Below are 11,841 nucleotides of genomic sequence, written 5' to 3' on the forward strand. Positions count from 1 at the left end.
GCGGGGAGTGGGATGCATCCCCCGCAGCCACCTCGCGCGGGGACCACGCCCGCGGAGCCGACTCCGGGCGGGCGGGCTCCGCTCCGCGCCCCGGCAGCACCCCCAGCCCGCCGAAGGGGCCAGGGCGCCCCTAGGGCGGCCGCGACCCCCCACGGGTCTCCAGCTCCCCCGTGGCGCTTGCGCGGCCGCGGCGGCTCCGCGGCGGGGGCTGGAGCCGGGGCCGGGGCCGGGGCCGGGGCTGCTCCCGCCGCTGCCCCCGCCGGCGGCTCCGCCGCTCAGGGCTGCGCGGGTGCGCGCCTGTGTGTGCGTGCACCTAGAGCGGATAATTGGAGAGGGTTTCCAGAAGGTGGAAAATGTCACCTGATTCACACTGAACTTTTTAAATCTCCCCACCCCCGAGCAGACACACACACATTAGGAGACCGCCCACCGCAGACAGCTAGGACCCCCGTATAGATTTAAAGAGAGACTGCATTCAGAGCCTGACGTTCATTCAATAGAGCGATCATAAGCAGGCTGGCTAGCGCTCGCTCCCTCTCCCTACTCCCCCTCACGCTGTCTCTGCGTCTCTCTCACTCCCTGCTATACTGAGGATGTTAAATCAGAGAATCCACCCGGGCATGCTCTTAATCCTGATGTTTCTGTGCCACTTCATGGAAGATCACACAGTGCAGGGTAAGACCAGACTGTTTATTCACAGATACGTTTCTTTATTATTGCTAAGGTTTTCTGTCTTTCGGGCACGGTTTAGTTTGCTTGCGGTGTTAAACGCCTCTCTCCAAGGTCCAACAGAACAGAAGTTAACTGTGGGCTTTGTAGCGAGGTGCAGAGGTGTCATTTAGATGCCTTTTTGATCGGATCTTCGCACTGCTCTGCAAAGGCACAGAGGACAGATAGGATGTTTCTTGTTTTTTTATTGTTATTATGCAGCGTGAATGAAGAGCAGCATCGTGAGGGAACTTTCCCAGTCTCGGCTCCCGAATGAATGCAGAAAGTTTGTTGGTAATTTAGTTCAGATTTTTATCTCTCCTGACTGACTGAAGGAGAGGTGGTGATGGAGAACCCCACGATTACAGCTGACATTTTTAGAAACCAATAAGTGGTCATTTTACTGACTTTAATATTGGGGTTTTCTTCTCCCTACTCCTTTTTTTTTTTTTTTTTTTTTTTTTTTTTTTTTTTTTTTTTTTTTTTTGAGTGTGTGTCTGAGTAAATATTAGCGTTGTAAATTCTCCTGCACTGAAGAGTATGCTTAAATAAGTTGGTGTTTTTGTTTTTTTTTTTTTCCTCGTGCGAACAAAACAAACCCGAACCTGATATTGACAACTCTTACGAGCCCTCTTTCGACACAAGGGAATATTGATCTTTAGTTTGGGGGCTTTTCCCCTATTCTTGACCATGTTCCAGCCACAACCTGGACGTCTTGCCATTGCTTCTTTTATAATTATTTATTTTATTTTTCCCCTTCCCCAGTACCGATAATTAATCTAACGTAGGCAACTGTAAGACGCAAAACTTTTTTTTTTAAATAAGGGCATTGTTTGTTCAGTGATTTTTAGCGGGGGGGGGAGGGTCTTCCCCCGCGCCCAGCAATATCTCCGCTGGCCGATCCTGACCCCTCGCTGCGGTACATTCCCATCGGAGTAAGGAGGAAGGATCGAGCCCTGGCTGGATTACCAGGAGAATCAATTGGTATTGAATTGCTGGAGAAGTCACATTGGTTATTCACGAGAGACTCATCTCAACTAAAATGCTTCAGCTAAAAAAGGGGGAGTTGCTTGGACTAATGTTCTTGGCTTGACTCCACAAATAACAGGGATACTAGAGGGGAAAAAAAGGGCAAAAAATAACCCCAAGAAAACCTACTCTCTCCTGTGCAAGGACAGTGTACTTTCCTCTGAAATGTTTGCAGGAGAGATGGCACCTATAACTTTTCCAGCTTGATCGATTTTTAAAACTCTATAGGGACCTCCTACTATAAGTGTCCTTGTATTTTATGTACTTTGCTCACTTTTTTTGGAACTCTGCTGAATTGTTTTAGTGAAGGAGACATTTGTTAATAGAAACAGCAAAATGTGGCGATTTCGAAAGACTTCGCTAACAGCAAATGTTCCCAATTCGTGCAGATTGCAAAATGGGCTGGGATTGAAACTGTGCGGCACTAAAACAATGCTGCTGTGCAGCCGCGGTGAGGAGGAGAGGGCAGGGGGAGGAGGAAGGAATTTGCAAGCGCTATTTTCTTTTTATTCCCTTTTAAATGCACATCCTTTTCAAGCCTCTGTCACGTGTCGGCAGTGCTCCTTCTGCTCTACATATGGAATAAATACCTCCAAAAACTCTCGCTCTGTTTTGGTTGGGTCTTCTCTTTCTTTCATTTTGTTTTGTTTTGGTTTGGTTTGGATTTTGTTTTGTTTTCTTGCTTTGGGTTTTTTAGTTCTTTTGTGGTTTTGGGGAGGATTTTTTTGTTTGGTTAGGTTTTTGGTGGGGGGGAGGGTTTGTTTGTTTTTTAAACTACGCTTCCAAACGGGCCGTAGTAGCTGCGGGTTATGAAACGGGACAAATAAAAGGAAGCAGTCTAGTAAAAGTCACGGCAAGGCGCACGTGCTGTGTCTGGGTCACTGGTGGCCGCCACTGATCCGTCTGGGTGTCCCCCCCGCCCCACAGCTGGGAACTGCTGGCTCCGGCAGGCGCGGAACGGGCGCTGCCAGGTCCTCTACAAAACCGACCTCAGCAAGGAGGAGTGCTGCAAGAGCGGCCGCCTGACCACGTCGTGGACGGCGGAGGACGTCAACGACAACACGCTTTTTAAGTGGATGATTTTTAATGGGGGAGCCCCAAACTGCATCCCGTGCAAAGGTGAGGGGGTGCTGGCGAGCTGCTGCCTGCTGAGGAGCGGCTCCGGCAGGGGGAGGAGGAGCGGGGAGGGAGTTGGAGTGGGGCAGCCCTGTCCTCTTGCTTCCTTCCTCATCGGGGTTTTGAGGGACGTCTCGTACCAGCCCCGGGATCGCGGGGGGGACCCCCATTTCTGCCCGCCGCCTTGCACATCACAAGGAGGAGGGGTGAGACCCTCTCTCCCTCCTGCCTTCACTAGCGGAGGGAATTTACCTCGAGCGGCGTGTCCTAGAACGGGAGGGAACGGTGTTTTTGCTCTGTGCTCTGGGTTCATGGTATCTTTTTTTCTTTAAGCAGTTTTGACACCAGGTCTCTTCTGCACACTTGGTATTAAAGTGGTGCCTCTTTCCTTCCATCAGAAACATGCGAGAATGTGGACTGTGGACCTGGGAAGAAATGTAAAATGAACAAGAAGAACAAACCTCGGTGTGTTTGTGCTCCGGATTGCTCTAATATCACTTGGAAGGGCCCCGTGTGTGGCTTAGATGGGAAAACCTACAGGAACGAGTGCGCCCTTCTCAAAGCCAGATGTAAAGAACAGCCTGAACTTGAAGTCCAGTATCAGGGCAAATGCAAAAGTAGGTTTGCAAATCTAATCCAATCTCCCTCAAATGCCAAAGGGTGTCTGTCTAAGAGTAGGGAGGAGATGTTGGGTGTACTTCCTCATAGGAACCAGGTTGGGAGAGAGTAACTAGACCATGCCCAGCAGACAAGGATGTAGCTGAACTAAGACCTCCCCATAGTCTGGCAGCACTTGGGTTCACACAGCTACCCTGAGATGTGAAGGCATCCTCCAGTAGCCCTTAAAGGAGGAGAGCTGCTGAAGGCTTTTATATGGTTATTTGTTCCTGTTGTCACCTATACACTCATCACTGTGATCCTAGTATCTTCTAGTAATCACTGTGTTTCTGTCTGTATTCCAGAAACCTGCAGGGATGTCTTATGCCCAGGCAGCTCCACATGTGTGGTTGACCAAACTAACAATGCCTACTGCGTGACATGTAACCGAATTTGTCCAGAGCCTACCTCCCCCGAACAGTATGTCTGCGGGAATGACGGCATAACTTACGCCAGTGCCTGCCACCTGAGGAAAGCTACCTGCCTCCTGGGAAGATCTATTGGATTAGCCTACGAAGGAAAATGCGTCAGTAAGTATCTTTGGAGGAGACTGAGTGCGGGGGGCTTCCTCAGTCACCTGTTTCAAAGTACCCAGTGTGTGTAACTGGACAGATGTGGTTAGTGCTGGGGAGGAAGAGAGACTTCAGCAGCTTGGGTTAGTGCTTCCCTCCCAGAAAAGGAGAGCCAGGGTGAACTTAGTCCTGGAAAAGATTGCAGTAGGCATGAGGGAGAAGAGGGCCTGATCCTGCTATGGCTGTGGGTGCTGACATTAGTATCCAATGGAGAAATAGCCTCCCTGAAATAGATGATGAGATGGTTACTATTTAATAAGGTCACCATATTCAGTGGGTCTGTATTCCTGGAAACAATTGTCTTCAAGTGGTCTTGGCAAAGACTACGTTAACTTAATTGAAAACATCTAATCACTTCTTCCTCTTTAGAAATAATTGTGGGCTTTGGAGACAGTGGGTGGGTGAAGATAGGCAAATAATTTCTGTGCAACCTGACATTCCGTGTTGGAAGTGATTCCAGAAAGGATTGATAGTGCAGTGTATTATGAAGAAGCACCTGCAGGGCAGCCTCTGCTCCCCAGAACTGCTGGGGGAATTTGGGGGAGTCTCAGGTTGCTTTTAGTTGGCATAAGTTGAGGTGAATTCCCTTTCAAATCTTGTAGACAACTGCTGTCTGTGGGTTAGTTTAAAAATAATAGATTTAGAAATGCTGGACCTGTTGACAAATCCCGCATTTACCACTAATTTGGGGAGCCAAATTTCCACTGACATGAAATGGAGCAGGAAAGTCATGTACAATAGGCAAATGTAATCCTGTATTCCCAGGGCCAAGCTTTGCTGGCACAGCTGTCTTTCCTCCCCCACATATAGACAGGCACTGTTGTCCAAGGGAATGCTTGCTTGAGCAAAATCAGCAAGTATCATCACATCTACTGTATCTGAGCTTTCTCTCTTCACAGTTCACAGGGGAAAGGGAGGTTTTGGGGGTTGCTTGTCTTTGCTTTGCTTTTTGCTTTGTCTTCTCACTTACCTCTAGTATTCTGTGTATGTTTTTAGAAGCCAAATCCTGTGAAGACATTCAATGCAGTGCTGGGAAGAAATGCTTGTGGGATTTTAAGGTTGGCAGAGGTCGGTGCGCCCTCTGTGATGAGCTATGCCCTGAAAGCAAGTCAGAAGAAGCAGTGTGTGCCAGCGATAACACAACTTACCCAAGCGAGTGTGCCATGAAAGAGGCAGCTTGCTCCATGGGTGTGCTTCTAGAAGTTAAGCACTCTGGATCTTGCAACTGTAAGTGAGATTTTTAACTCTGCAGACACTTAAGGCTTCTGAAGGCGATACCTAGGTAATGAAGACTTACACCTTTAAACATAAGAAAGATTGATTTATTGATTCAAGGTACAGTAGAATATAAGTATCTATCTTTCACGCACACACTTTGGTTGCTGATAAAATGCAATAGATCTCCAACAACGAGCTGGCCTTCAAGTTGGAGTTTTTGGGGATGTTCCAAGGACAAGCCATTCTATCAGAAAGGGGTTGCCCGAGGAGTGTAATTCTAGTGACTTTTTTTGTACTTTGTCTGCTCTCGTGTGCTTTGCTGATTGCTTTATTAACACCTGGATAAACTCTTAACTCGGTCCAAAAGAACAAGCTTAAAGGTAGTATGTGGCACCTGGTTTAGCACAGTTGCCTCTACTAACTCTGAATGAAGGACACAAAGCAATTAAACTAAAACACCAGAGCGCTTTTTATTTGATTTCAGGAATCTGCCAATAAAACCTGAGCCATTGATTCTTCAGAACTTTCTGCAGTTATGACTTCATAGATTATGTGTAAAAAACCTTATTGCATAACAGCAGATGCCAAAGAGCATCTCACTACAAGTCGCATAAAATGCAACGCTGTATTATGGCTGTTCAGAGGGCTTTCAAAACATGCACTGAGCTGCTTCTGCGCTGTTGTTGTCCTAATTTAAACAACAGCTCCCCTGTATTCCCCCATCTAGCAATTAATGAAGACCCAGAGGATGAAGAGGAAGATGAAGACCAGGACTACAGCTTTCCTATATCTTCCATTCTAGAGTGGTAAAACCTCCATTACTATTGAAACAGCCATTGGGCACAAAATCAATGTCCGTACTGTAAATAAGTGTATGCTTATTTATTTTGGGGAGAAAAAAAAGTATACATATAGTTGAGTCTCGTAGACATTTATTTATACTGTGTCATGTTTTATAATTTATACATAAAATGTCTGGTTGACCGTACACCTTGTTTTTTGAAGAAATTTATTCGTTACGGGAAGAGCAGTGTTATTTATTGTGAGGTCTCTTGCTTGTAAAGTAAAGCTTTTCTTTTTTCTTGTAAACTATAAAAGTCCATTCCTTAGAGCCTACCCACATGATCTCATCTCTTCGTTCCACTGATGTTAACTCTTTTCCACTTTAACAAACTTGCATGTCAGTTTCTGTTATGTTTATTTATTGGATTTTCTTTTTGCCAGTTCTGTACACAAAAGATCCCTGTGTTTTTGTTTACAAGGAATCTTGACTGACCAAAAGGCATTGTAACTGACTAAAGTATACTGTCATGGTACAGTGAGGCAATCTTTAAGGAAACTTCTTACACTTCATTTTCTCTACTTCTCATCACATTGTGTACTGAAATGATTTCTGTATCGAGAGTTCATACTGTACTATACAAATTTTGAACCCAAAGAAATTGGGATTGTGAAGTTCGATAACATCTACAAGCCTAACTGTAATAAGAATAAAGGTTTTATTTTATTTTTATTGTTTTAATTTTTTGTCATATGCATAAGTGTTTTATCAGGTGTTTCCTTTAAGATGGTCTTGCAGTACCGCTTTCAAAATTTTCTTTCCTAATCGGTGTGTGGCTAAAAGTTATATCAAAGCTTTATCAGTTCAAGTTTCTTGCTTTTCATAATACTTTTTTTCTGATGCAATTTTATATTTTCAAACATGGCGAGTTAAATATAAATTCATTTAAATATATAGTTTTGTACTTTTCTACCATGTAAATGTGCAATGTATATAAAAGTTATAATGTGTATTTGTAAATAAATGATGAGTGAAAAAAAAATAAAAAGTGGAATTTTCCCTAGAGGCAGTCCTCAGTCCTTCATTCTGAATGGTTTTGGTCCTCTGGATTCTTTTGCATCATGTGACAACACTTAAGGCCAAAGCTCTCAGCTCACATTGATAAAAGAAACTGTCTTTTCAGATATGGACAATGTCTCCAGTTCATTACTGTTGAAGTGCAGTGATAGAGGAGAAAAGATTGGTCATTTTTTTCCACTCTCAATCCTCTCAACAAGAAGTCTGTAATTTCATAGTACCACAAAATGTTTTGGGTTAGAACAGACCTTAAGACTGTCTAGTTTCAACTTCCCTACCATGGGCAGGGACATCTTTCACTAGACCAGGTCACTCAGTGCCCCATCCAACCTGGCCTTGAACACTGCCAGGGATTTGACATCCATGGCTTCTTTGGGCAACTGTTCCAATATTCCACCACCCTCACAGTATAGAATTTCTTCCTAACACCTAGTCTTAATTTCCCCTCTTTCAGTGTGTACCCGTTCCTCCTTGCCCTGTCACTCCAGTTCCTGTCAGAGAATCCCTCCCCAGCTCCCTTGTAGGCCCCTTCAGATACTGGAAGGTGTCTGTGAGGTCTCTCTTCTTCAGGCCTGACAGACCTGAAGAAGAGGCCCCACAACCTTCTCAGGCCTCACAACCTTCTCTTCTGTAGGCTGAAAAACCTCCACTTTTTCAGTCTGTTTTCATAGGAGATATGCTCCAGTCATCTTATAAACCTCATGACCCTCCACGGGACTTGCTCTAGCAGTTCCATGTCCCTCTTGTATTGGGGACCCCAGAGCTGGATGCAGTGCTCCAGTGGGGTTTCAGCAGAGCAGAGAGGTAGAACCCCTCTCTCAGTCTGCTGGCCAAAGCTGCTTTAGATGCAACCAAGGATTCCCATGGCTTTCTGGGCTGGGAGCACTCACTGAGAGCTCATGGTGAGTTTTTAATCAGCCACCACCCCCAAGTCTTTCTCACGGGGCTGCTCTCAGTCACTTCTCTGCCCAGCCTGTGGGTGTGTCTGGGACTGCCCCAATGCAGGTGTAGGACCTTGCACTTGGCCTTGCTGAACTCCCTGAGGTTTGCATGGTCCTACCACTCAAGCCTGTACAGATCCCTTTGGATGGCATCTCTTCCCTTTGCTGCCTCGCTTTTTTAGACATCATTTACTTTCATATTTCTAGGAGATTTTGAATATGCATTTGGATTTTTGTCCATTGCTCATCTGCCATTTTTATCTATTGGTCATCTATCCATTTAGATGACCAATAGGAAAAAAGCAAAGCAGGATCTACTTGCTCATATTCAAGATGTGTAATAAATAGCAAAGAAAAAATAAATTGAACAAATCTGAGAACACACTATCACTTGGAAATTATTCTTCTCCCAAGAGGAAGTTTAATTCAGAAGTTCTTTTTGGTCAACCTATATTAAGACTGGACACTGTCTGAGACTGGCTACTACAACAGTGAATTGAGGAAAGGTAACCTGCATAAGCACAGCAGGAACCAAAATCCCGTTCAGTGCTACCTGGTCATGTTGTTATCACAAGTAAGGCCCTACTTACAAAAATTTAGAACATAACAATTTACTTATGCATCTTACTCAATGATATTTTAAGTACTTTTCTGAACTGTTTGACTGAAGTTATTTACCCTTTTAGTTTAAATACAAATATTTGAAGAATTTCCTGTTATAGTCTTCTGTATATTTTCTACTATATATAAAATTCTACTTTGTAATTGATTGTTTAGCATTACCCAAAGCAAACATAATTTATTCATCTCTGAATATATAAAAACTACAAGCATGAATTTATACTATTGTATTCACAGTAATAGCAAAAATATTTGTCCGTCTGTTACCTCATGTTACCTCCTGTTACCTCATTTAGACAAATAGTCTCTTTGGAAGGAAGCATATGGTGGGTAGAGTAAAGGGAGCAGGATTTTGGTCTCCTGAGGGAATAGAACCCAAAATAAAAGAGAACAGGGGCCAGGAGAACAAAGATATGGAAAAAGAATCTATTGGAAAGCCACTCAAGGAACTAATAAATACATGTAAACGACAGAGAAACAACCTGTTTAATAGATAGAGTGACTGTGAGAGAAGATTTTTCCTATATTCAGTTAGGTGCCAGCTACTTCATTTCCAACAAAACAACATTAAAATATTGGTTTTAATTGTAAATATATTTACATGTCTTATAGAGAGACTGTAGCAGAGCAGGATTTCTGGGTTCTAGTTTTATGTCCTGCTGCTGGTTCACAAAATAACTTTGAGAACACCACCAACGGACAAATTCAAAAAAGAAACAAAAATTCTGAAATATATTTACACAAGTACATGTATGCTAAATGGCCATAAAAAACTACATCAGGTTTTTGCTGATAAAATTAATTAAAAGTTCTGAAACTGCATCTCTCATTGCTACTGCTATTTCTATACAGCTGAAAATCTTGAAACCTACCTTGCATCAAAGCCTGATTGTGATGTACAGGTGTGGCATATTCTGAGAGGCATCTGAAGTAAGCATCTTCTGAGCATGCCTACCATAGACCAGCCTTGTCATGAATCACAACAGCCCCAGAGACTTTCTCTCAGAAACATGTCCAGAGGTTGTGGGAGCACAATAGCCAACATTTTACATAATATCGTACTTGTAGATAAGGCACTTGTTCTTTAATTGGGAAATGCAGGTTCACTGCCAGTCTCTTTCTGAGGAGATCTTTCCCACATCTCCCAAGAGTGCATCCAGCACTAACTCAAGGTGAAGCTCAAGCTGGAGAACTGTCTGTCATGCCTGCTGAAGTCATACTTCTGTATTGGACAGGAAGCAAGATTCATGAAGAGAGCATAATTTGCAACCCTAATAGTTCTCCTTTTAAAGAGGAAGTCCTGGGTTATTGCCTCAGGGGCTGCCTACACATTTTGCATTTGAAATTGAGTAACATGCATAAATAGTGCTTGAAGCAGGAGCCAGAATCCAGGTTACTTCCCTTCCTCCTTCCCCCAGCAGGTAAGTGGCTCCATCCTTGAGCTATGAAATCATGTTTAACTCTTTGCTTAAAGATTAAAAATCTCAAATCAAGATTACAAATCTCAAATATTTTTCAACATTGAGTCATAGTTACAACAAGAGTGAGAGGCTTTACTTTTTTCTTCCTCTCTTCAAAGCTTGTACATGGGGAAGTTTTTGGGAAATGGAAATGTGATTTTTATTTCCTCAGTCTAATGAAGGGCGGGCTGTGTGTGTGCATGCACGTGTGTATATTTGTCTTGTTATGTTTTGTTTTGCTTCTTCTCTTAATGCACAGACTACGCTGGCTGTTGTTTAAAAGAAGAAAAAAGATCTCTGGATGTTTAAGTACAGAAAGGTGTAAGAAGATCTGAAGTCATGAGCTCCTAAAACCAGAAGAGAAGTAAATTTTCAGAAACATCTTTCTCTTCAGTGTTTTTTATTGTCTGGCATACATATTCCCCTTGCTGTAAATCACATTTCTGAAACTCCTGGATCACCATGGAGTATACTTTTGTACTAAATCCCAGGTCTGTGAACTCCATTCACAAATGCAGATGAAGTAACTTGGAGCAGAGTGCATGTGTTTGAAAACAAAACCCCACATTCTGGCACCAAAATAAAATCACCTTAATTCTAAGAGACTCAGCTTGAAGCATTTGAACAATATGAGTATTGCCTCTAAAGCCCTGCTTCCCAAATGTATTTGTCTGTGCAACACAGGCAAAAGAGTATACTCAATTTTGGTCAGACTCGAATGCATTTCTGATAGCTGCATTCTTCTGACAGACTTAAGAACAGTATCATAGATCTCTTTTGCACCTTTACCTCTTTGTTTCCTTCTCCCTGCAATACACATAAAATAAGGCTACATTCCAAGCCTCTCTACAAATTTTAAACAGCTGCTTTTTCTTCTTCCTTCCTTCCTTCCTTCCTTCCTTCCTTCCTTCCTTCCTTCCTTCCTTCCTTCCTTCCTTCCTTCCTTCCTTCCTTCCTTCCTTCCTTCCTTCCTTCCTTCCTTCCTTCCTTCCTTCCTTCCTTCCTTCCTTCCTTCCTTCCTTCCTTCCTTCCTTCCTTCCTTCCTTCCTTCCTTCCTTCCTTCCTTCCTTCCTTCCTTCCTTCCTTCCTTCCTTCCTTCCTTCCTTCCTTCCTTCCTTCCTTCCTCCCTCCCTCCCTCCCTCCCTCCCTCCCTCCCTTCCTCCCTTCCCTTCCTTCCCTTCCTTCCCTTCCTTCCTTCCCTTCCTTCCTTCCCTTCCTCCCTTCCCTTCCCTCCCTTCCCTTCCCTCCCTTCCCTTCCCTCCCTTCCCTTCCTTCCCTTCCTCCCTCCTTCCCTCCCTCCTTCCCTCCCTCCTTCCCTCCCTCCTTCCTTCCCTCCCCTCCCCTCCCCTCCCCTCCCCTCCCCTCCCCTCCCCTCCCCTCCCCTCCCCTCCCCTCCCCTCCCCTCCCCTCCCCTCCCCTCCCCTCCCCTCCCCTCCCCTCTCCTGCCCTCCCCTCCCTTTCCCTTTCCCTTTCCCTTTCCCTTTCCCTTTCCCTTTCCCTTTCCCTTTCCCTTTCCCTTTCCCTTTCCCTTTCCCTTTCCCTTTCCTTTCTCAAAATGTTTTCTTCTTTCCCTCCAAATGTGAATCGGGTGAAATTAAATTTTCATTATGCCATGCTGTTCTCCAGGAAGTGGCATTTTACTACACCATGAATCACCAGCA

At 44.2% G+C, this 11,841-nt stretch overlaps 1 protein-coding gene across 1 annotated transcript; it reads left to right on the forward strand.

Moving 5' to 3' along the window:
* Positions 1-465: 465 nt before the first annotated feature.
* Positions 466-7,144, forward strand: FST (follistatin). Its single transcript, XM_068177584.1, has 6 exons — positions 466-675; positions 2,665-2,856; positions 3,252-3,470; positions 3,816-4,040; positions 5,079-5,309; positions 6,028-7,144. The coding sequence occupies exons 1-6, from the start codon at positions 594-596 to the stop codon at positions 6,108-6,110; spliced, it is 1,032 nt and encodes a 343-aa protein (XP_068033685.1). The 5' UTR covers positions 466-593; the 3' UTR covers positions 6,111-7,144.
* The last annotated feature ends 4,697 nt before the right edge of the window (positions 7,145-11,841 follow it).

The sequence above is a fragment of the Anomalospiza imberbis genome, chromosome Z, assembly GCF_031753505.1.
Source record: "Anomalospiza imberbis isolate Cuckoo-Finch-1a 21T00152 chromosome Z, ASM3175350v1, whole genome shotgun sequence".
Taxonomy (NCBI): domain Eukaryota; kingdom Metazoa; phylum Chordata; class Aves; order Passeriformes; family Viduidae; genus Anomalospiza; species Anomalospiza imberbis.

What these genes read in the sequence shown, in the direction of transcription:
- FST (XM_068177584.1), top strand. Translation starts at nt 594, where the DNA reads ATGTTAAATCAGAGAATCCACCCGGGCATGCTCTTAATCCTGATGTTT. An exon ending in GGAAGATCACACAGTGCAGG is followed by an intron (nt 676 to 2,664) that starts GTAAGACCAGAC and finishes CCCGCCCCACAG; the next exon opens with CTGGGAACTGCTGGCTCCGG. An exon ending in AAACTGCATCCCGTGCAAAG is followed by an intron (nt 2,857 to 3,251) that starts GTGAGGGGGTGC and finishes TCCTTCCATCAG; the next exon opens with AAACATGCGAGAATGTGGAC.